The sequence below is a fragment of the Schistocerca americana genome, chromosome 3, assembly GCF_021461395.2.
Source record: "Schistocerca americana isolate TAMUIC-IGC-003095 chromosome 3, iqSchAmer2.1, whole genome shotgun sequence".
In the NCBI taxonomy this organism is placed as follows: Eukaryota; Metazoa; Arthropoda; class Insecta; order Orthoptera; family Acrididae; genus Schistocerca; species Schistocerca americana.
In genome coordinates this window covers 540765426-540792045 of record NC_060121.1, presented here as the reverse complement: position 1 = coordinate 540792045, position 26620 = coordinate 540765426, and the positions used below count along the sequence as shown (strand labels likewise).

The 26620-nt window shown below is 39.2% G+C and overlaps 1 protein-coding gene across 1 annotated transcript in view; it reads left to right on the top strand.

Annotated features, from left to right (window-relative positions):
• Positions 1-5595: 5595 nt before the first annotated feature.
• Positions 5596-26620, top strand: part of LOC124606211 (serine/threonine-protein kinase 33-like) — a 41464-nt gene continuing 20439 nt past the window's right edge. Inside the window, exons 1-2 of the mRNA XM_047138184.1 lie at positions 5596-5796; positions 25055-25249. Coding sequence (XP_046994140.1) covers positions 5596-5796; positions 25055-25249 — 396 coding nt within the window. The remainder of the gene's footprint in view (positions 5797-25054; positions 25250-26620) is intronic.

Below are 26620 nucleotides of genomic sequence, written 5' to 3'. Positions count from 1 at the left end.
AAAGTGGATTCACACAGGCATATTTTAATCTAAGTGGAACATTACCTTGTTTTAGGGATACATTAAAAATGTGACACAAGACTGCATTTATATAGCCATGACTGTGCTTAAGTATCTTCATTGAAATGTTTCCAATGCCACAAAAGTTTTTTTTGTCTTCATCTCTCTGACTGTCTTATTGATCTCACTAATTGTTATGAGGGTTATCTGCATCTGGCAAACTCTGGCATTGTTAGCTTTATGCAGAAGGGCTATCACATCACTCACTGAGCCTTCACAGCCAATTTTTTCAGCAACTGTTGAAAAATGTTTATTGAAGGTATTAGCAACTTTCTCAGTATTTTTTACAGTATTTCATTCTGAATTAATATTCTATGTCAGCCATGTATTCTACATTTTTATCACTCTCCCTTTTTGATTTGTTATTTGAGTTATCAATTTCAGATGTTATGTACATAGTTTTCAATTTTTTTATTATCTTTTTTAAAATATTACAGCACAACCTATAGTCCTCCTTTTTGATGGGATCATTAGATAGCCTTAGGTATTCATACAAGTTTCTTTTTGTTCTACAGCATATTCTGGTCCCTTTGGTAATCCAGGATTTCCATTTTGCACCCTGAGGATTTTTTCTCAAGATTATTTTTGTAAATACTGCTTCAAACAATGACACAAACTCATTAGAGAACAGATTAAAATTTTCATTGCTGTTCCTCTTCATAAATACAAGGGTCCAGCCGATCTGCTGTAAGAGAAGGTTGAAGAAATCTACGGTAAGTTATCATTACTGACTGACCTGACAGTTTTAAAGGAGTGCTTCGGTTTATCACACAATTTGATATCATTTATTGTAAGCAGCTGACCATCATGATCTGACAGACCATTGAGAATTTGACTTACATTAATACTGCTGCTTCTGTATCTGTCCAGGGATATATTGTCAGTTAGGCTCTTACAAGTACTAGTTACTCTAATAGGAAAGTTAACTACTGAAATTAGATTAAATGATTCCATCAGGTGCTCTAGTTCCCTTCTGCTGTTGTTTGTAGTTAAGAAGTTAATATTAAAAATCACCAATGATAATTAAATACTTGTGTTTTCAATATATTTGGTCCATAAGTTGTTCCATATGGTTTAGAAAGGAAGATTTTTCCCCGTAGAAGACTTGCAAACTGCTAAAATTATGTCTAGGGATTTATATTTTGCATAAGTTTTAACATAGACTGCAGTCCCTCCTTCTTCCTTTATATTTCTACAATGGCTGTCTGCTAATGAGTATCCATCAATCTGAGGCATTTCAGTTCCACTTGTCACATGGTGTTCTGTAAGACATATTACTAGTGTGTGGTTTACAGGTTCAGCATCATTAATGTCAAGGTTTGAGGCTCCATTTTGCTTCTGAGACCATTGATGTTTTGGTGGAACACACAGAGTTTACTGCTACTGGTATTTCTTGGTTCGTTGCTACACTTAAATAGCTTGGCATCTCCCCATTTTTGGGAAATTATTGCATGTCGGATTATCACCAGTCTTTAATACTTAGCCTAAAAAAGCCTTAGAAACAGAATACTTATGTTCGTCTAATGATATTGTCCATGTGATTACCTTCTCAGGCTTCATGCATTTTAGCTTATATATTTCAAGTCATTCATTCTTTCCTATTCTTTCTTATCTTTAACTCTCCAACGTTTTCTTCAAAAGCTTTTAGAACTGCATTTTTATTCACCTCCTATTCTTCTGTTATGGCAGTACTTCATATCAAATTTTCCAATTTTTCTTCAATAGGTTGAGACCTGACCCTATAGTCTTCAGTGTTGACCTATATCTGATATTCTTACCAATTGTCATCTTTTAACATACTTTAGCTATTTTCATCTATCTGAGCCAGAAAGTCATGATCTGTGTCAGCATCTGCTGCAGGGAAGGTTTTTATGATTTTGATTATGTTTTTGGATCTTTGATTGTTATAATATATCTACTTGATCTACTCATTATATAACTAGTACCACTGAAACACTTACATGCCTGCAGTCTTCAATGGTGATTGTTAAACTGAGTGTCTGTAATACAGAGATCAAAATGAACACAGAAGGATATTGGTTTTCACCCCTCTTGTTGCTCTGTCTATGTCCATACTTACACTACATTCTTCTTTTTAACTTGACCCTAACAGGCTGTTAAAGTCCCGCCATTCTGTACCTTTTACTAGTCCCTGTCCATTTCTGTATAGTTTTTATCTTCCTCTTTATTAGTTTTTAATAATCATATCCAAATTTTTGTTTTACATAAATCCAGGACCGTTTGCTTTTCCTCTGCTCCTCCTTCTTCTTCCAACAACACTTAACTCCTTTTTAAAATATTAGCACTGTAAATATTCATTTCTCTTATCAGTCTTCAATTTACACTCTCTGTTCATCTTTATTACATTCATCATCTGTGTTCTCAATTCAGATTTTTTCTTTTTCCCTCCTTGTTATTCACTAACATTTAACAGTTCACCCCTGAAATAGTTCACACTTGGAGAGCATAGTGTAGTTATTACTCTGTAATTCTTCTCAGGACCTGATATGCCTGCAAAATTCATCCAATGGGGTGAGGAGGCCTCTAGGTCCTTTACTGTGATGTTTTTCGATTCCTGTTGACCTTAGTATTTTCAGCTGTCGTTATGAATGGTTCTGCATGTAAGGGTTATTATAATACTCTACCCTCCTCCCAATTACCTCTTCCAAAGAGACTATTGGTGTTTTGATGGAAGGGATCCACTTGTCACAGGGTGTATTTAGTCCTCACATCAATGATCATCTGTACAACATTTGATCAAATGTTGCTGCATCTCTGTCATGGAAAGATCTTCCTGAAGTATATGACCCTATGAGCATTTCTAGACTTCCTAGTACTTCCAGAGAGGCACTGAAGTGTATCCATCTTGTCAATGACATGTCACACGGTTATTTTTTTTGTGTGTGTGTGTGTGTGTGTGTGTGTGTGTGTGTGTGTGTGTGTGTGTGTGTGTGTCTGTGTGTGTGTGTGTGTGTGTGTGTGTGTGTGTGGATATTTACTGACTTTTCTCAGATTAATAAATAGAGCAAAGACTCATGTTTAATATAGATGAATTTATTATTTCTAGACAATGTTCATGATCATAGTGATGCATATTTAAATTTAACAATGAAAGTAAATGTTTTAGACTGCCACATATGTTTATATTTTTCTTTATGTAAAAAGCAGATGTTGTTAAACTTAGCTGTTTGAAAAGGTTAGTAATACATTTATTCCTGTTTGAACATATTTAATTCCTAGTGTTGTCCATCTTAAGATCCATATAACACTGTGAAAGATCTTTGACAACAATCTTTCATAAAAACCCTTTTGTCAAATTTTTGACAGTATACTAGATACATTTTTATAAAAGATTTCTCTTCTCAAAGATCTTTGATAAAATTGAGAATGTAGTCCTAGATTTTGTAAAAGTTTGCCGTTGTATATATGTCACTTTACTTGCTTCTGTTCCCTTTAACCTGTAAAAAGTAAAAAGTGACAAAATATATTTGGTGGGTCGCTATCAACACAGTGGTCATTGCAGAGTATGAAAAGTAGGATGCTCTTCATAAGAACAACACAAAGCAGGCTGACTTCAAAAACTGCAATAGACAGTTAGAATGTTATAAAGAAATGGCTTCAGTGTTCAGCTGAATTCAAAATGGCTGCACTGTGGATGATGTAAGGAAGAAGTTAAATGGACCAAGGACTCATATTTGCTATAGAAGTATAAAGTTAGTACATAGAACCACAATTAATTGTAAATATACTGTTTATGTAGACTGATATGTGGTAACAGACTTCAAGTAGTGTGAACAGCATCGTAAGTGCATAGGCTATACACAAGCCCAATGTTTAGTGGCACCCATCAACGGGTTTTGCTGATAACAGGAATAATCATTTTCATGTCTTGCATATTATTGCTTATATTCTGTGAGAGGAAAGACTGATGAGAGTTCATCAAGTAATTCATCAGGTTCTTCAAATACAACACCAGTTGTTACATGTAGCCCACCCCCAGATTGAAGGAAAAGAAAACTATTACTGGTAACTCTCTATGGTGATATGCAATTCCAACTGTTGTAATAAAGTGTACACAAGTGAAACAAATATATTTATTTGTTACTCTAAATATGTTGTACTTCATAAATTCCTTCATAAGTAATTTGTATATTGATTCACATGTTTCTGTAACAGTATTTGAATTGGGACACTGTGGGATGTAAGTATCATATTTCAAGCTGAAATAGCCTCCAGCTGTTACTAAAAATCTTATTGTAATCATGAAATTACCTTTAACTGAAATAGTATTTCTTAAATGAATATCTTATTTGTAAATCCAAGGATCAACTTTCATAAGGACTAACTAAAATATTTGCTTTGTCATTCTCAAATAATTTTTGTAGCTCTTTATGTTCTTGCACTATTGCTCTGGTGAACATTTCAAGTTTCTCTTCTCCCTGTCCATGGTTTCACTCACAATGTTTTCTGTTTCTCTTTATTTTCAAGCACTGCACTACCTGTCAACATTACATTAAATGTTGCTGCACAGGCAGTTAACTGTTTAGCATCCATTTCTGAGCAATTAGGACAAAAAATTTATGATAGTGTAATGGCTCCACTAGTTGGATCAAAGATGTTTAACAAAGTCTTCAGCAAAGATTTTTTATAGTGTAATATGGGCCTAAGGATTGGAGCAGCAGTTGTGAAGATCATTGTTATAGTTAATGTGAGGAATATTACTCACAGATATGCATTATGGGAGGCTACTTGTTGTGACAGTCTCCTACCTGGTTTGCACAACTGGCTCTTGTCAGCCATAATGTTCTTTGTAGCATAGTTCTAGCTGAAAACAGTTCATGTTGGTGGTTCTATTGATGAGCCCTACCAAGTATTAGCTTTTAAGAGGGTTCCTTCATGTTTATTGCCACTTTAAATGTTGCAGTCATGAAGTACAGGAGTCTGATTATGCAGGCTGTGAAACTCAAGTTTTTCCCCTCTTCATTGTTCAAGCAACACATATCAGTGACAGAACAGCACTCAGACACAGTCCTCATAGTTAGCAGTAGTATGGAAACACAAACTGAACACGCTTGGAAAACTATTAATACTATCAGGTTCAATGATGGTACTTAACAAACACTTCAAAATTATAGTCCCAAAATTAAGAATCAATTTCTTGTTTCTATCTAAAGTTTGGGCACTAGACATTACAAATTTGATAACCAACCATGCAGACTCAGTTAATACTCTGCACAATACCTTTTAAATTTGATAACCCTGGAGAAAGCTATATGGTATTTGAGATGAACAAATATTTAATGAAGAGAGCTGAAGTGACAAACCATATCAATGTAATTGACGTAAGCAGGTTTCTTAAATGAAAAGATTTTTCATGGCATGGATTTCACGTGGCAAAGTTAGGGAAAGCTAAGATATGTGCAAATTTATTGAAGCTGCTGACAAATAGTAATCCTACTATCAAATGCCTGATCCCTTCCCATCAATTTTTTTCTATCTCCTTGTGCCAATAAGTGGAAAAATAATCCAAACAAGATGGGAGCCTCAACAGTTGCTGTAAAACCAACACAAGCTGCAGAAGTTGAAATACAGGCTGCACTCTCCAAGAAGACACCACTACCACATACAGAAAAGAAGAAAGTAGCCTCAGGAAGTACAGAATCTATGTCATCTCCTGCTGAAGTGGTACCAAGTACTTCAAAACAGCAAGGTCGCATAAATTCTGCAGAAGGTCATGTAAAGCACGTGTGTCTGTGTCTCAGGCAGACTCAAAAAAATGCTCAGAGAAGTGAAGATTTTTTATGGGCTGCATCATGGAAGTCCAATTGCAAACTCAGTTAGGACCTACTGCCTCACAGACAATTCTGTGTTCTACCCAATTTCCCCATAACACAATAAATCTTCCTTCCTGTAATAACTGTTCTGTTTTATTTTTACACTTAAATATCAGGTCCTAAAATATAAGACTGATGAACTTGGTATTCTTTTGAAAGATAATAGAAGAATGACATTATGCTTAAATGAACAATGGCTGAAAGAAGAAGACATAAAACTTAATGCTTCACCACATTTTCATCTAATAACAAGTTACTGTAGCCCCAGTGCAAATTATGGGTGTGCCTCCACACACACACACACACACACACACACACACACACACACACACACACACACACACACACATGAAAGTGATACAGAAATTTACTGAATGCTTAGAAAAGTTTGTTAACCATCTGCAGAAACATACCAAATACAGCATACTAATTTTTGGAGACTTAAACACTGATGTTAGAAAAAATACAGGTTAAACTGCTAACTTAGTATAAGTAAAGATTATATAATTTCTTCTTTACAACTGATAGTCCTACAAGGCTTTAATTCTGCTTTGATAACTTCATAACAAATGTACATAAAATCAAATATGAACAAGGACTGTTTAATGTTGATCACTTGTCAGACCATAAAGGTATAAGGGTGGAATTAATTACTGAGAAAATAAATGCAGACCAAAAACAAATTAAGTATCAGAATGTTAGATTATTAACTGACAATAATGCAGAGGGAGCCTTCAACAGATTCACGAATATTATCCTTAAAAGTTTTAATATCTGTTGCCCAAAGACCAAAAAACAATATAGTAATAAAGTCAGAAGACCCAGGCAACAAACCAAAACAAATGGTTTACACCTGACTTACAGAAACTAAGGCTCTTGGGAATTATTTTCTGTGAAAAAGTAAAAAGTGGTAACGTGGACAAAGCCACATATAACAACCCCAAAGAATATCATTGATCACAAATTAGAACAGCTTAATGTAGGTCAAATGAACACTACATTGAAAACTCAAATAGATGTAAGACTGTATGGAGGATTATAAAAGCAGAGTCGATGTAAGACTGCATGTAGGATTATAAAAGCAGAGTCAAGTGTAGAAATAAATTGTAAAGAAATCACAAGTACTGACAGTTTCATAGCATATTAATTTAATCAATTCTTCAACAAGGCAGCAAATCCTTTTACCATCCCAATTTCTGGCTGTCATATTTCCAATTCAATGTACACTCCTAATCTAGACCCCCCCCCCCCCCCCTTCTGGCAATCAGTTTCTTCAAAATTGGGCAAATACTGTGCCAACTCTCACATGGACATAAATACAAGTAGGTGACATGGTTAAATCAATAACAAAACTAGGAAAACCAAAATCTGAGGACATTTATAGCTTATCAAATTCTGCAACTAAATAAATAGTGGACCTCATATCAAACCCTCTTTGCACACTAGTCAACTGGATCTATACTAGCGTCAATTTTCCAGAGTATCTAAAAAGAACAGTTGTCATCCCTATTCATAAAAATGGTAACAAGTTATGCACAAACAATTATCAGCCAATTTCACTGGTAGTTATTCTTGCTGGAATAATAGAATACTTCATACAATAGGATACTTGCAGACATTTATCTGAAAACAATATTCTGACTCAGTCCGAGCATGGTTCTAGGTCCAAATTATCAACAGTGAAAGCAGGTGAAGACATCATTTCTTTTACACAAACCTCATTTGAATCAGAGTTATCTGCTGAAGCCATTCTTATGGACCTAAGCAAGGCATTTCATTTGGTGAAGCATACAATACAACTGGAGAAACTTTGGTGTTATGGACTCAGTTATTACTCTGCCTCATATGCTCCTATCTGAGTGACAGGAAATAAGTTGTAATTTACAATAACCAAAAGTCACAATACTTAGATGTAACTTGATGCATTCCTCAGTGTTCCAAGCTTGCTAAATAATGATAATGATTATTTACTCTAGCCCAAGTTTTTATCAGTATGCACTAATATCCCTACTGTCTGTGAAGAAGCTCAAGCAATGGTGCACACTACTAGAACAATGCTGTTGTTATTCTATATCACAGGTAAAGATATTGACAAGCAGACAAGACATAAATAAATTATATAGGGTTGGCAGCTTCTTCTCCAAAATGTTCAAGATATTCACTAAATATATGACCAGCTGCATTGAAAAACATTGGATTTTAGTCAGGTAAATGAACAAGTTAATTTTAGAAGTGGATATTGCATATGGTATAGCATTTTCATATTTTGAAAGAAATGAATGCTTTTCATTCAGTTCTAACAAAATCAATACTAAACACATCTTAGGAATCATGGGATTGATTCAAAATATTTTAATGTATTGAATAGTATTAGGGTAAGCAATGCTACAGCATCAGGGTTACAGAAAATTCTAAATGGAAGCTAAGTCTTGCAACAAAATTCCATATCTCAAACATTAGTCTCACTGTACTTTAGCATATTTCAAGTAGTCAGGAAAGTAACCCTGCTTGAATGATTGGTTTATAATATTAACTAATGGTGATAACAGGCTCTCTATACAGTCTTTAGTTAGAAAAACTGGAACTTCATCTAAACCAGCTGAATTTTTATTTTTCAGTTTTCAGACTACTTTGTAGACTTCTTCCTTTGTTATGGGCAGTAATACCATTGAATGTGGTACACTTTTGTCTAGATTTGCGATCTGAGGGACTTTTTGCAATTTCTGCTGTAATTTTGTACCTGTGCTGCTGAAATAATTACTTATATAGTTGGCCAAATATTTTGGATCTTTTATTAGAATCCCTTTTTTTTATTTTTATGTTTGACACATTCATGTTTCTATTGCTGGTTTACTGTTTTACAATCTTCCAGAATGCTTTGTTTTTGTTTTCAGCACTCAGCACCAGTTTGGAGTTGTGAGCCCTCTTAGCAACAATTGTAAAATTATATTGTAATGACAAACCAATTACTCTTTTGCAACAGGAATTATATAGTAATATAAGTATGAATTTGTAGGATTTCACCAATCGTAATATAACCATGTAATAACAAACCTATTGTTCTTTTGCAACATGAACTATATTGTACTATATGTATGACCTTGTCAATTGCAATATTATACGGTAATAACAAATATATTGCTCTTTTACAACAGGAATTAGATTGTGTTATAAGTATGACTTAGTAGGATTTCATCAATTGGAATATTACACTGTAATAACACACCTGGTGTTCCATTGCAACTTGAATTATATTGTATTATATGTATGACTTTCTCTATTGTCTTAATGGCCTAACGACAGTAAAATTATTCTACTCTAATCTATTCTATCCCCATAGTGGGATGTTAGCATTACCCCGGAGGGACAAGATGGTGGATACCTAACCCTACAGACTACTACACACTTTGAAATGTTACAACTGCTGTACCAAAATGTTCCAGCTCCACACCTCACGAGACAATACAACAAACTAGCATATTATTTTCAAATTATGCACAATGAAAATGTCAGTAGAATAGTGCGAGCTGCGCTGTAACGCCGCATAAAGGTAAGTCTGAAGCCCACAAACTTAGGTGACTCTTCTCAGTATGACGCTGCGTGGCACATCAGTACACAGTCAAATTCACTCACTAACGCATTCGACATTTCATTTCTCCAAATTTATACCAATATGCTAGATTCCTCATAAATACATACTAATAACTATCACATGCAGTATACACAAAGTAATGAGTAATAGCAACCTTTGCAACTATATGGATGTAGACGTTAAATACCTCAAAATCGCGCTCGTCATCATACGTAGTACAGGCATCTGGCGCCACCAGCTTACTGTAGAACTACGTATGGGCCCTCGTACAGGTGGAAGAACAGTGTGATCCTTTTCCTTTTGGTGTCCTGTGGGTCTACTCATTCTTAACGAGATCTCAGTCCTTCCTTGTTTTCCAGAAGTACGTTTGGCAAAACTGTTAGGAACAATATCTTGTGTCTTTAGAAAATCACCAATAAAAAAATCAATCTACTGATTTTGCGATTTTTGAAAAGCATGCGTCACACCTTGACAGAACAAGGTCGTTATTTCGTCTTTTCTTTCAACCTAGATGGATTTTTTATTGGCCAGTTACACGCATTGAAAAGACTGAATTACCCATGACTCGTATATGATGCTTCTTCTGTAAACAAAATCTTGCAAACATTGCATTGCTTTGCTTGCTTTTATCTACACTGTTCGGAAAAGCTGTTGGAGCGAAATCTGGAAGGAATGAAATTCTCTGGAAAACAGAACTCGCAGAACACTCCTTTGGCTGATACCACGTACACACTCAAGCTACCTTTTAGCGACATATGAATTGTATGTTAACTACTGCTGAGATATTCGTTGCAGTTCTACAGTCAGTTTCTATTCTGTTCCATTGGCATATTTTGTATTTGACACATCCAATTCTTGAATTCTTAACGATGTTTGCAAAGACAGAACGTGATTGCTAGTATAGAGGAGCACAGGGGCTTCAGACACACACGTTAACACACTAACTGTGGGGAACCTGAGACAGAACGGTTGAGGCGAGGCAGAACGGGGTAATTGTGTTTTTTGCCTTGTATGTGCTGCTATCTCTCGGATATTGCTAGAATTATAACGATAGACCGACTCAAAACATTTTAACAACGCGTCGACGCCACTGCGAGATTTATTCTTTCTTGTGAATCGATGCATTTTTGCTACACGTTTCAACCATATTCAGGTGTTAATTCACTGAGATGACAAAAGTCTTGAGATAGCCATGTCCATATACACAGATGGCGATAGTATTGTGAACACAAGGTAAAAAAGGGCAGTGCATTGGTAGAGCTGTAATTTGTACTCAGGTGATCCGTATAAAAAGGTTTCCGACGTGATTGTAGCAACATGTTGGGAATCAACGGATTTAGAACGCGGAGCTAGACCCACGGAACATTCTGCAGTATTTTGGAAATTGTAAGGGAATTCAATATTCCGAGATCCAGTGTCAAGAGTGTGCCGAGAATACAAAATTTCGGGCATTGACTCTCACCACGGAAAATGAAGTGGCTAACGGCCTTCACTTAATGACCGGGAGCAGCGGCATTTGCGTAGAGATGTCAGTGCTAAAGAACAAGCAGCACTGCTTGAAATAACCGCAGAAATCAATGTGGGATGTACCATGAACGTATCCATTAGGACAATGGAGCGAAATTTTGTCGTTAATTGGCTATGGTTGCAGACGACCGGCGCGAGTGCCTTTGCTAACAGCGCCACATCGCCTGCAGCGCTTCTGCTGGGCTCGTGACCATTTATCGTTTGGGCTCTAGACGATTGGGAGCCCGTAGCTTGGTCAGCTGAGTTCCGAGTTCACTTGGTAAGAGCTGATGGTAGGATACTGCCCTGTTCTGCCTCGTGTTCATTATTTCGGATTTTTTTATGTTTTGTACACAAATTATTTTTTTGTTTTCTATACAGAATATTTCGAATCTATAACAGAAAAACTAAAAGGTAAAGTTGTTTCATTATATCCACGGAAAAGGCTGAAAAAGCTGTAATAACTGGAATAATGGGCTATAAGAAAGCGGCAACTCAATTCAGCATTATTCAGATATTTGACCAAAAATGCAAGCTTGACTATTTGTATTAACAATTAATGAGCTTCAAGAATTCGCCAAGGAGTAAAGTGGGTAAGAGGATTTTTGAGGTGGCGTCAAACACTGAGTTTACAGAAGCCAATAAATACATCAGGACTCAAGCTATGGGCTATAATAAACCAGCAGTTGACTGTGACTTGTTGGGCAGTGTTGTCGGCGAGCACAAGCTTACTGGGGATACAACATTTACTAGTGATGAACTGCGTCAGTAAACCCTAAAGGCCACACAGGACTAATTGCTCTGGAAGGGCATAAGCAAGTAGTGACTCTCACTTAATCTGAATGAGGTGATACTGTGACAATGGAGATCTGCTTTTCCACATCTGGTATGTACATCCATCAAATGCCAATTTCCCCTAGGAAAAGGATGAGGCAGGAGTTTCAGACTCCCAGACGTTCAAGAAACAGGGTGGATGACTTAAGAGCTCTTTTTAGAATGATTCAAACTGTTCGAACCATTTACAATGGTTAATGAACAAAATCCATGTCCTCTCATTCTGGTCGGACACTCGACTCACACAATAATTTTGGTAAGTAATGGCGGCCAGTGTGAAATATTCTCAAAACAGCAAATTTTGTTAGTAAAATGAAAGCGTGTGTTAAATGAAAAAGGTAAAATATGAAACCTAAATGAACGTGTTTCTAGTTTGCAACATTGATCAGTGTATTTAAAGTGGACATAAGTAAACTTACATTAGAAAATCGTGAGCGGATGTCGAAGCAAAATATGACGAAATTCAATCAACAAAACGCGAAGTCTTCGGATATGTGGACAAATGTATATAAAAATAGCCCTCAACCCACGGGCGTGAGGCCGGCCGATGTGGCCGTGCGGTTAAAGGCGCTGCAGTCTGGAACCGCAAGACCGCTACGGTCGCAGGTTCGAATCCTGCCTCGGGCATGGATGTTTGTGATGTCCTTAGGTTAGTTAGGTTTAACTAGTTCTAAGTTCTAGGGGACTAATGACCTCAGCAGTTGAGTCCCATAGTGCTCAGAGCCATTTGAACCACGGGCGTGATAATAGCACGGGAAGTGATCAAGACTATAGGACGGGTGCTCTTGTGGTCTCCGACATTAGTTGGCGTAACTTCCGCGCTACGACGTTTGCGATAAGGGGATGTGCGTCATCATGAAGCAACAGCACCCATTCTCACACCATTCCACAACGGATGTTTTCGACAGATATGCTGCTCTATACACATTCTTCATCTTCCGATGGATGTGTACAGGTTTTTGCCCTTCATCAGTCGAGAATAGAATAACAGCATGTTGGTCTTATTTGGACGCATTTGGTGGTAACGTCGCCATAGTTCACGTTTGACTAGATTTCCTATCAGCCCAACTCAAAAAGTTCACTTTACATTATCTACTATCGAGGTTACTCATTTAATTACATTTTATTAAAAATTTACAACATAATTTCTACCCACAGTGGATGGCGGAAAGCATACGAGATGTTACATAATGTCAGAGATGTTAGAAAAAAATGAACTCTAATGCACTCAAAGCATAACACCCTGTCTTGCATAAGGAAGTTTCCGGGATTGCTACCACAGCGACGTACGTCGGGAACGTGGTCTTCTTGCACGCAACCAATTCGAGCCCTGTAACATATTTATCTATCCGTGGTAGTGCTGAAAAAGTTTTCATCTCCGAAGGATGCGTGACGTATTGCATGGAAATCATCCTGTTCACCTTCATCGAAAGGGTGAAATTTGTTTAGCCTGCACGTAAGCAGAAAGAGGGACAGAAGACCATTTTAACGACCTGTCAACGGTGAGGTCATTAGCAACAGAACACAACCTCATACTGATAAAGTTAGTAGGCCATATTCATTTCAAAGAAACCATCCCGATGTTTGCCTAAGAGATTTATGGAAACCAGTGATCTTTATAGCAAGAAGGGCTAACTGAATCTCGGCCTTCGTGATTTTTAAGTCCTGCATTTTAACCTGTGTGCTGTCTCCGTCGGTTCTTGTGTACGGTGAAATGGTTCAAATGACTCTGAGCACTATGGGACTTAACTTCTGAGGTCATCAGTCCCCTATATCTTAGAACTACTTAAACCTAACTAACCTAAGGACATCACACACATCCATGCCCGAGGCAGGATTCGAACTTGCGACCTAAGCGGTCGCGCGGTTCCAGGCTGAAGCGCCTAAAACCGCTCGACCACCACGCCCGGCCCTGTGTACGGTGACGACGATTTGATTCTTTGACTGCCGTAGAATGGTTGTCAGCATCAAAATCTCAAATACAACGATTATGTGTAAGCTAAACGAGGATAATGGAATGTAGTCAAATTAAGTCGGGTGATGCTGAGGGAATTAGATTAGGAAATGAGACACTTAAAGTAGTAAAGGAGTTTTGCTATTTAGGGAGTAAAATAACCGATGATGGTCGAAGTAGAGAGGATATAAAATGTAGACTGGCAATGGCAAGGAAAGCGTTTCTCAAGAGGAGAAATTTGTTAACATCGAGTATAGATTTAAGTGTCAGGAAGTCGTTTCTGAAAGTATTTATATGGAGTGTAGCCATGTATGGAAGTGAAACATGGACGATAACTAGTTTGGACAAGAAGAGAATAGAAGCTTTCGAAATGTGGTGCTACAGAAGAATGTTGAAGATAAGGTGGGTAGATCACGTAACTAATGAGGAGCTATTGAATAGGATTGGGGAGAAGAGAAGTTTGTGGCACAACTTGACTAGAAGAAGGGATCGGTTGGTAGGACATGTTTTGAGGCATCAAGGGATCACAAATTTAGCATTGGAGGGCAGCGTGGAGGGTAAAAATCGTAGAGGGAGACCAAGAGATGAATACACTAAGCAGATTCAGAAGGATGTAGTTTGCAGTAGGTACTGGGAGATGAAGAAGCTTGCACAGGATAGAGTAGCATGGAGAGCTGCATCAAACCAGTCTCAGGACTGAAGACCACAACAACAACAACATGTGTAAGCCTATATCGTATTTATTTTGAAGCTGCCAGCAGATCGCATACGACGAAAGTACCACGAAATACAATCGTATGTTTAATAAACGTAAACATGGTCCTCATTAGGTTGTAATGTGATTTTTATTTAATCGTGCGATTAGCTAATTTCGACTATGTCTCATTGTCAGGCACCTGTAATGTAGCCCAGTTACCATGTGGTTGTAAGAAATTTGTGCAGTAACGTCTTATAACATGAGGTGCGTAAAGAGTTCTTTATACATGACGATGTATGCATTAAGATAGTGTTTTTCCATGTTGGTGTTACAGGTGCATGACAATGACACGGAGTCTAACTTAACTAACCGCACGATTAAGTAATTAGCATTACAGCGTACTACGGACCACGTTTATGGTTGTATGTGGATCCCCACAAGTACAAAACCTTAACAATCGTGTGTTTGGTGGTCTTGCAACGACTGCTTCGTTTATGTCATTGTTATTCTGAAAATAACTGAAAAGTGTACCGCGATTACAGTAGCTCTCCAGATCATGCATTTCCAGTCTGTTGTTGTGATGGTTTTTTCCTCTGATAAAACCAGAGTTACGTGGCAGATATTTTGAATTATCGGAGACCGTTTCGTAGGCGAAGGCAAGCAAGGAATTACCACAGACAATCTTGCTTTAAGTCATTTCATCAATATAATTGTTTTTCAGGCCTTTTCTAACACGCCCTTCTGGTATTCAAATACGGTACACAATAATATCAGAGAAATTGTAAGAAGTTAAGAAAGATTTAGGGTCGTTTACTAATTTTTGGTTTTGGTCTTTAATGTGCAATGCTAATGACTAAATAAATAAATAATACGGGATCCACTTAGTTACTGGTGCAACCTAAGCGATTTGAATACTGGCCGTTCATTGCACGTAGGTCTCCATGGTTCTTTGTGAAGAAACATCATTGCTTACTGATAGATATATACATAAACATTATCGCAAAGCTATCTCTGACCAAAGTATCAGTTACTTTGGCGACTATATTATTAGGGCAGTGTTTCTACTGTCGAATCATTCGGGCATGCTTCATAATACATTTTGTAATTTTTTTTTTTTGAAGCACCGATTGTTTTAGTGTAATAGTACTACGCTCCATAATATATTTCGTATTTTTGAGACAACGGTTATCTTCGTGTAATAGGATTACAAAATACCTGTATCTGTTGTGGCCTTGGCAATGAGTAAATGCTTGACGTGTATTAACGCCGCGTCAGTGAACCAAGCAGTCCGTCAGTTTCATTATAATTTTTACAAACTTTACTTAATACGTTGGGTGTCGTAATGAACACTCTTCTCTATGACAATGAAGAGGAGACGGTAAGAATCATAAATACTTTTGTATAACTTAAATTGTACGTTAGCCCTTAATACATCGTTCTATGGCACCAGGTTTATGTTTTAAGTTGTTGGTTAAATGTTCACCTAAACACAGCAAAATATTACAGTGTTTCTCGTCCACAAACGTATTTGATGCCGTTCAGAAGTGCCACTAAGCAAACAGTTCCTCGAGTTAATTTCCTTGATGTGTTAATAATAATGCAGACGTCATATGTTACAGAAACCAAAGACCGAAAGTTGTAGTACAGTAATCAGCTTTTTCCTACTTCTTGTTGCTCTGTAAGTTCATGTCCTATCATTGCTTCCGTAATAAGAAAACTCATATCTGTGAAGTAGCTGAATTTAGAAGAGTTGTGACTCGTGGCAAGCACAGAGTGCACGGTAGCCTGAATATGAATAGACTTTTTTTACAGAAGAATTGACATATTTGTGAACGAGCTCGTCATAGTTTTGCGTACAAACATAATTCAGTTATGGCACAGTTCAGTTGCGGCATGATTAGAGTTCTTGTAAGGTTTCTCTCGATAGTTTGCTCAGTATGTCGTTAGTCAAATGTACAGTCTAATCAGGGTGGCCTATACGCAAAATAAACGATTACTCTTCATGTATACGTGGGTGTAACAATTACACTTCACAATGAATTCAAGCAAAACATGTATTACTTTCGGCAGGTAGGCTGATATTGTTAATTATATCGCTTGGGTGCTGCACGGCAGGTAGGCTGATATTGTTAATTATATCGTTTGGGTGCTGCAATGTACGTGTAATTTGTTGTTCAGTTTTCCGGAATAATTGTATGTAAATTTTAGTGGTGACTAATTTCGAACGCTGTCGCTCATTTTCAAACCATTAATTTAATTTCTAATACGTAACTGCAACATAATTCCAGTGTAACATTCGAAAGGCTTGTTCATACAACATATCATCATAACAGCTATTTGTTATTTTGCCCTGGTGCATGAACAAGTTTTTCGGTTGTTCCACTAGAATTATATTACAGTGAAGTATTATAGATGCATTCAATAGTTTGGGAAATGAGCGCAAGCGTTCGAAACTAGTCACCAGTAAAGTTTTTACCTGCAACTGTCACCGAAAACTAAATAAGCAGTAACTTAATTGAGTTACTGATCCTTTACGCCATGGCAGTGTTGGAATTCTGTAAGTGTAATTCTTGATACGTTCTGATTGCATCTCACATGGCAATGGAATTCAGTCTCTTTTGGAATTTGGATTCCTGTTTTTCTTCATATTTTACCATCTTAAGGTATGAGACAGTTGCGCTGCTCCTTCATCATTTTATGGCCGAAAATTTTCTTGTATCAATAATTATTGTAAAAGAAGAAACCTGCAACGAGCTCGTAAATGGAGAAATGTTAGAAATGCACACTGTGTATGTTAAGCTCTCAAATCTTAAGAGTTGAGTCAAAGCTTGAAATACTTGTGTCTTGGAAACTATTGAGAACAGTGAATACCTACATTTCTATGACGGTTTTCCTTCATAATTGTCTACTAGAGGGTTGCCCACAGTGTGACTAGCGAGCCGCGTGCGGCTCTTGCCTCAATCTAGTGCGGCTCAAATCGACTTTAAGCCCTGTACAAGGCCACGATGTGATGTACATGTAGAGACCAACAAATGATCACAATTTCAGAGAGATTCGATGATTTATTGAAGATAAAGAGATTCACAAATTGAGCACGTTAATAACGCATTTGTCCACCTCTAGCCATTATGCAAGCAGTTGTTCGGCTTGGCGTTGATTGATAGAGTTGTTGGATGCCCTGCTGTGAGGTACCGTGCCAAATTCTGTCCAATTGGCGGGTTAGATCGTTAAAATCCCGAGCTGGTTGAAAGGCCCTTCCCATAGTGCTCCAAATGTTCTCAATTGGGGAGAGATTGGCGACCTTGCTGGCCAAGGTAGTATTTGGCAAACACGAAGTCTAGCAGAAGAAACTCTCGCCGTGTGCGAGCAGGCTTTATCGTGTTGAAATGTAGGCGTAGGATGGCTTGCCATGAAGGGAAACAAAATGAGGCGAAGAATGTCGTCAACGTACCGTTGTGTTGTAAGGGTCCGCGGATGAAAACCAGATGGCTACTTCTATGAAGAGAAGTGTCACTTCAGATCATGACTCATGGTTGTCTGGCCGACAGTCAGGTTGGAATCCGACTGCTGTCCAGGGAGTCTCCTGACATGTCTTCGGCCTGGAATCTCATTGACTGGAGTAGAATTGTCTTCAGTGATGAGTCCCCTCTTCGAACTGAACACCGATGACCAGAAAAGATGTGTCTGGAGACGCCCTGGACAGCAGTGGGATACAAACCTGTCGCCTGCCATACTGCCCGACAACAAGGAGTGATGACCTAGAGCGTCATTTCTTTTCATACTAGGACCCCTTTGGTTGCCTTCTGTGGTACCCTTACAGCACAGCGTTACATCGACTGTATTCTACGCCCCATTTTGTTGCCCTTTATAGCAAGCCATCCTGGGCTTACAGTTAAGCAGGATAATGCCTGCCCTAAAACGGCGACAGTTTCTAATGCTTGTCTTCGTACTTACCAAACCCTACCTAGGGCAGGAAGGTCCCCAGAGATCTCCACAACTGAGAACGTTGGAACATTATGGGTAGGGTCCCCGACCACCTCGGTATTTTGACGATCTAAGGCGCCAATAGGACAGAATTTGGCTCGATATCCCTAAAGACGGCATCCAACAGCTTTATCAGTCAGTGCTTGGAATAAATTCTTGCACAAGGGCCAGAGGTGGAACAAAGCGTTATCAATTTGCTCAGTTTGAGAAGAATTTTCTCTTGAATAAACTATCGAATTTTTCTGAAATGGTAACATTTGTTTATTTGTACTTGTACATTGCATCTACCTATTCCCGAATTTGAAGCCATTAAAAACTTTACATGCCGATTCCCGACCCATTCGGATAACTCCTTCGTGGTGTGTCACGTATTTTTTTCCCTTAGGGCATATTTAAAGTCTGACTTGACTGAATAAACGAATAGCAGATTTAATCATTGAACACACTTAAATCTTGCTTTACATTTCTGGATAGTCTGTTTGTGGTTGATGTAGGGAATGGTTATCCCGTTTCACCTACATTTATAAAGGTTTCAGTATCTGTAAAGATTGAGCTACTGGAACTACAAAGAAACGAAGGACTGATAATGATGTGAGTGTTCAACTATAGAAATTTGAAAGAAATTTCCAGTAGAAAAACACCTCCTGGTAAGTATGAGTTTGCTTCAAGACTCCCGAGTATTTGGCACCATATGTGAGTGAACCGCTGTTCTCAGCACTCAAGTTCATTTAAATATCGATCTGAACTAACTGATGAATATTTAAATAAGTTTGTGGAAACTCTGCTTGGCAGTTGACAGCCAGACAATAAACAACTCACGGCAGAAAGACTCGAAAAACCACAATAGAGAAGGAACTTATTAGCTTTTTTTAATTTTTTTGTAAAATGAAGTGTAGTTCGGTCACCTTACTTTAAAGAAAAAATAAATGTTTCCATAGTAATTAAATAGAAATGCTTCTGCATTAATGTTGACTATTAGGCTGCTAACAATGCGGCTCTCAACAAATCAGCTCCAGTTTTTTACTCATCGCAAAACATTGATAACAGTCTCCCCAGAGGGCTTTAACTTTCTTCGCCGATTGTTGATGCAGGATCACCAGATTACACTGACTACGCTCTTAGTCTAGTCAACGATAAAAAATAGGGGGAAAATTCGTGTACTCACAAATTTTTGCACAATGGTAAGGGAGAGTGTCATGAACAACAGATTAAAAATCGTGCTGGTGGGGTGTGAGCATGAGGGCATTGGGGAGGGGGTGAGGGGGGGGGCATTTAAAGGTACACTATTTTATTTCTTCTCGAGTACCTTGAAAACCATGACTTCTAGCGAAAACGTTTCCCAGTACAAAATTAAAAGGCATTAATTCTACAGAGAAGGTTCCATTCATTTTTTTTCTCTAGAATTAATAGTTTCCGTGGTTCAAGGGATGAAAGAACTGTAGATTATTAAAAATAGTTTTTAGAGGTATAAAATTGACGTTTATTGGTAAAAGCAGTGGATTAAGATGTGCGTACCACATCTAAGTACAGAAGAACCGTATCAAGGGTTAAAATGTGTCGTGGCGGTATAAAGGGTAGAAAGTTGAGAGTGGAGGTTACAAGCAGGAAGAACAGTAGGTTGCCGGATTGTGGTCAAACATTTTCATCCTTCACAGGTCTGCAAACTGAAGAGTGTGCAGCCGATGCCACACTCTCTCTATCGAACTACACCATAAAAAGAGACCATACGGTGTTTCACAAAGCTATACTGACCCTTTTGCAACCAACCTATTGAATCACTGGGGATGCAGTGTACAGACATGCCCGGGGGTGTCTATTTCCCACAACGTGTGTTAACACTACGTGGAACACAGATAAGAGTTACAAATAATACTAATGCAAACAAACGCGTATCTACGTAAAACTCTGCACACTTTTTTACACAGCTCTAGGGGAAACTGGTTCTTAGTCAACCTGTATGGCAGCTGTAGCGATTTTTCCTGGAAAGGGAGCTCCTCCCGCCACGAACACTGCTCTCTTTCAGTTTACAGACCACTATTAATCTCCCCAGCAATTTCTGTCCAGTTCTCTCACGCGAGCAGACAAGATAACTTTACTGACCTCGTGTATATATAGGTACCTTATCCTAAGATACTAAATGAATATTTATTTGCAGCTATTAAATGAGCTATTATATAAAAAGCTTAACAGCTGGAGTTGTCAGTTGTCTACCAAATTGAAGAGCCTGCCCCAAGTGCAACATACTGTCAATATATATTTGACAATGCCGATTTCATTGCCTCTACTATCAATAGCTGGAATACTTTTGGCAGCATGAAAGATATCAAATGCATCACTAAAGCTTCATGTCTCCCAACATCTGAAGACGATCAGACGCTTAAATTGGCTCTTTCCATAACGAGAATAGGTGACGTAAGTGTTACGGAACTTCAGATATTACATTAGTCAAGCAACGCAATACGAATTTGGACGTGATTAGTCATATTCCGTCAGACATATTGACACCCAACTTGCAACATTATACTGTTGAGAAGTGATAAGTTGCCCTACTCGGCGCAGCCAGTTCTACAAGCGCGAACAATTCCTGAACTGAAGAGAGTTATGCATTCTACCAGTAACATAATTAAAGGTGATAGAAGTGCAGTAACATTGCAAAAGAGAACTGGACAGGAAATGCTGTGGAGATGTAGTCTGTCTGTAAACTGAAAAGCGAGCAGCGCTAGTGGTAGGGGATTTGCCTTTCCGGGAAGAACGCTACACTGCCGTACAGGATGACTAAGAATTTGTTTCTCCTCTAGCTGTGTAGAACAGTGTGCAGAGATTTACGTGAAGTCTGTCCTTATGTGTTTCATAGCGTTGGTATTATTAGTAAAGCATTTCTGTATTCCATGTAGTGTTAACGCACTTTGTGGAAAATAAACACTACCGGGCATGTCTGCACACTGCGTTTCCAGTGGTTCATAAGGCGAAGTACAGAAGGGTCGATATAAATTTGTGAAACTCCCTGTAGTTGCTTTTCGTGATGTGGTTGAATAAAGCTGTTGAATTTGCAGACCTCTGAAGGAGGGAAGTGCATGACCACAATCCGGCAATCCACCTTACCTCACGCTTCTAATCCCCATCCCAACTTTCCACCCTGTTACGCCCCCACCACACAGTTTACTTTTCGGTATGGTTCACCTGCACTCACATGTGGTAAACAGATTTAATATTTGTTCTTACGCCGCTTCAGTTAACAATTAAAGTCAGTTTATACCATTAAAACACTATTTTTAGTTTCTAGAATGACATTTTCACTCTACAGCGGAGTGTGCGCTGATACGAAACTTCCTGGCAGATTAAAACTGTGTGCTGGACCGAGACTCGAACCCCACTATTTTTAGTTACTAGAATGACATTTTCACTCTACAACGGAGTGTGCGCTGATATGAAACTTCCTGGCAGATTAAAACTGTGTGCAGGACCGAGACTCGAACCCCACTATTTTTAGTTATTAGAATGAAATTTTCACTCTACAACGGAGTGTGCGCTGATATGAAACTTCCTGGCAGATTAAAACTGTGTGCAGGACCGAGTCTCGGTCCTGCACACAGTTTTAATCTGCCAGGAAGTTTCACTATTTTTAGTTATCTTCGATTTTTCGCACTCTCCAATGCGGGAACTATTAATCCCAGCAAAAAATGAATAGGACTAATTTTGTAGAAAATTTAACGTAGTTTAGTTTTGTATTGCGACACATTTTCGCTAGAAGCCGCGGTTTTCGGGATAGTCAAGACAAACAAAAAAGTGACCTTTCAACACCCCAACCACATCACCACACCCAATCCCCCAGATCACATCCCAGCGATCAGGATCTTTCGAATGTTGTTCCTGACACTTCCCGCCCCCCCTCCCCCCCCCCCCCTCTTCCACGGTGCAAAAATATCCGACTACACAATTTATATCTACCGTTTTTGGTCTTCTTTGACTCAGCTATTGAATGATGTTCCGTTTCTGAAGTGTATTTTCAGATAAAGTAATAAACAGACACACAAAATTAGATCGACCCGTTTTAAAAAGTTTCTGTCATAGGAGAGAAGTACGTTTTTGCATTGTACAAAGCGTTCTCACAGTTGTTTTATCATGTACTGTATCGTTTCTGAGTTAGGTCCTACCAATGGCGTCAGTCATATGATAAACGTTTAATCGTTGCTCGTCAAATGATGCGGTTTTTACACGTTTTAATCTGTGGTTGCAGTTATGGAAACGCCCTTCATGTTGATGACCGGTAGGACAAGTACAGCAGAAACTTTCTTTTTAACCCAGTACATCTAGGGAAACGAGCAATCTCCATATTGTGCGAGCATGTGGTTTCATAAGGTCACTTCTCTCTGGTACGGAGGAACAGAATTAGCTTGATTGGATTGGATTGGATTGTCTGGGGGAGGAGACCAGACAGCGAGGTCAACGGCCTCATCGGATTAGGGAAGGACGGGGAAGAAAGCCGGCCGTGCCCTTTCATAGGAACCATCCCGGGATTTGCCTGGAACTATCGAGGGAAATCGCGGAAAACCTAAATCAGGATGGCCGGACGCGGGAAATTAGCTAGATTCTCTTATAATCAGTCATAATTCAAGAAAATTGGGATAAGTTATCCGATTGTTCTTGTCACTTAATGTGGCGTTGATGCAAGGGCAATCTAGACTTGGCATCTGAATCGTGCGGTTGGTGCTTAGTAAATTATTTGTTTTCATAAAACTGACAATACATATGGACACAAAAACAAAGAGAGGAGACCGAGCGAGGTGGCGCAGTGGTTAGACACTGGACTCGCATTCGGAAGGACGACGGTTCAATCCCGCGTCCGGCCATCCTGATTTAGGTTTTCCGTGATTTCCCTAAATCACTCCAGGCAAATGCCGGGATGGTTCCTCTGAAAGGGCACGGCCGACTTCCTTCCCCATCCTTCCCTAATCCGATGAGACCGATGACCAAGCTGTCTGGTCTTCCCCAAACCAACCAACCAACCAAAGAGAGGAAACTACATTTTGACAATCAAATAACGAATCATCCTCTGCTTTATTACTGCCTAGGGTGACACCGGTCAGCTACTACCTCTTCTTTCGACACCATGGGGTGTTTAGGAATTAATAAGAATATTCAACAGCTACCCATGTTACGCTAGATACCATCAGTGAACTAGGGTTAGACTCGGCACAGAAAATATGTACACTGAGCATTAGAAGTAATTCTCGGAAAAAATCAAACAAGTAGCCACATTAGGAAAGGGATTGTCATTGGTAAAAGGTTGTGCAGACAGAATTACGATGTTGAAGGGAACCTGGTAACCGGCGGCAGTATTACCTCATAAGCATTTGTAGTCACGGTTTTGGATGTGGCGGCTAAAACCTGGCATGTCTTCTCTGAAGCAGTGCCCTCTGAAGCACGTACGTGGTAAATCGGAACCTACTGCTATTTAAAACCAACGATCGCTTCTAGTACCTTGCTGTTTCGGAGTGCTAAGGTCGATGTCCAGTACTGTGTTATCGTCTAGTGAAAACTTCCAGTGATGAAATCAAGTGAGTAGATAGGAGCCAATGGAGACTAATGAAAAAATGAGAGAAAACCAAATTACATTTGTTCTTTTATGATTTCAGTTTGGAAGGAGTGACTTAAGAACTCATCCCCTCCGCCGCCTCCTGATGGAAAAGAAAAGAAAAGAAAAGAAAAGAAAAGAAAAGAAAAGAAAAGAAATGGTTCAGATGGCTCTGAGCACTATGGGACTTAACATCTGAGGTCATCAGTCCCCTAGAACTTAGAACTACTTAAACCTACCTAACGTAAGGACAGCACACACATCCATGCCCGAGGCAGGATTCGAACCTGCGACCGTAGCGGTCGCGCGGTTCCAGACTGAAGCGCCTATAACCGCTATTTTTATTTTTCATTTTGTTCGATATGGTTCGTTGCATTTGGTCTGGGCGGACGTCACAAGACATCCGATCAAGTTGATCGTTGATTCCTTGGCTCAGTTTTTTTATTACAGAGAGCACACAGTCCTGTGACCGAACACGCTGAGCTACCGTGCCGGTTGAGATAGCACCCTAGTCGTCTTATGTTCGAGGAGGGTTGATGTCGTCTTTCTGAGGTTGGGACACACAAAGAAAAGAAATAAAATAGATCGGCGGTAATTGATAGAGAGTCCGGTACTATTTTCTTTGTGGAGACTGTCAGAAAATCACTCCGTGCAACGGTCGTCTTCGGCGTGCCCTGGCTCGTCCAAGAAGGACAAAGATATATTCATAATTTGTTGGCCATCCTAGTTATTTTCTTAAAAATTTTGATGTCGTATTATAAATAACCAGAAATTGGGCAGATAGTTCTCCAGTTCTTCAGAATCACAATAGTGTGGCTGACTGAATTTTAATTCTTTCAACTGACTGTGAAATCATTTACGAGAATTCTTAACTAAATAATTAATAAAACATTTAATGCAGGTGATCTTTGGTGGAATCATTCCTCCACACTGCAACAGTTTTATTGCAGTTCTTCCTTCGTTTCCCACATTTCTGAAGGAAATGAGACTTTCCAGTTGTGCTCTATTTTTGTTTCAGGACAGAAGGAGCGGTGGTGGCACCCGGCTGAAGGAGCGGCCGATGCTGATCGTGAGGGTCAGCGACGACGAACAGCTGCGCCGTATCTACGATTTCGGAGACGAACTCGGCCGCGGACGATACGGGGTGGTCGTGCAGGCTCGCGCCCGCCTCACTCGCATGTCCTGGGCCATCAAGGTCATCAACAAGAGCCAGGTATGGCCAGAGCAGCCACGGTTTCCTGAGTGGCACATTAGCTACTGACATCGATAGTGTTCCTCACTGCTTTCTTGTGGACAAAATAGAGTTAATCCCAGAGAGCTCTGGAGTTTCAGAAGACAACTGTGTGAAAACTACAAGATATACAGAAAACAGACATTCATCAATGGACAGAAGATCTCTCCAAGTTTTTAACTTCCATTATAGTTGGTCAATACGGGCAACACTGGTGATGCGGTAATGCCAGTTCGATAGTCATACTCTTGGCACATATGAAGGGCTTATTTCAATAGTGGTACAAGTCCATTTTTGTTCATTGTGAGACACAGATTCCTAAAGTTAAATGAGAGATGAAAAATCTGCAGCGAGATACCAGAAATATCCAAGCACATGACTTCTTGCTAGAGATGAACCTTTCTTTCTGTTTGTTTGGATCATTAATTGCAGAAGCATTATAGGCAGAAAAGTGGAGGTAATGGACTTGTACCACTATTGAAATAAGCCCTTCATATGTACCAAGATGTCACATTGGATATAAGAAACCGCATTTATTATCCTCACTTGCAGCTCTTCCAAACAAAGTAGCAATGGAGGCAGAAGAACATGATCTCTGGCATAACCCAATAAGAAGAAATCGTATGGAGTTAAGTCAGGTGACTGTGGGGTCAGTGTAGGAGAAGAGAGTCTTAATGGGAAGCACATGCCATCCAGTGTTGAGGCGGTTCAGTCTTGAGGTAATCACAAGCGTCAGAAAGTGTGGCGGTACCCGTCTTGTTGCAAAGTGAAGTTTCTACTATCTTGTTGTAATTGTGACACAAACCATAGCTGCAGCATATCCAGTCACGAAACTACCCACAATTTTCTCCGCACAGAAAAATGGTCCATGATCTTTTGAAGAGGGCGTGAAACAAAATACGTCAGCTTTAGGTCAATTACTAATGTGCTCTACAACCTCGTGTTGATATTCCTTGCCCAGAACACGCACGTAATGACGCTTCATCTTTCCAGGCACGTGATACGTGGCTTCGCCATTGAAAACGAACTTCTTCCTCCAACAGGCACTGCAAAATCCATCGATGCTCATTGTCCCGAGTAGTCAGACCATGTAATAACTGCAGTCGATATGGTTTTACACGCAGACGTTTGCGCCGAATAGCCCAGCCAGGTGGCTTGCTATCTGAAGTTCTCTGCTCGCAAGTGTCGTGCATTTCTTCGGTATCCTGGCGAATGATTCCCACGTTCCACCCTCTCTGCTTAAGACCCCAGCTGGCCTGCTTTCTTCTCACCACGTAAGCGGCCTGTCACACGGAATGTATTGTCTTGTCTGTCGTAGTGTTTACCTTGACTTAAACTGAGGAAATACATGGT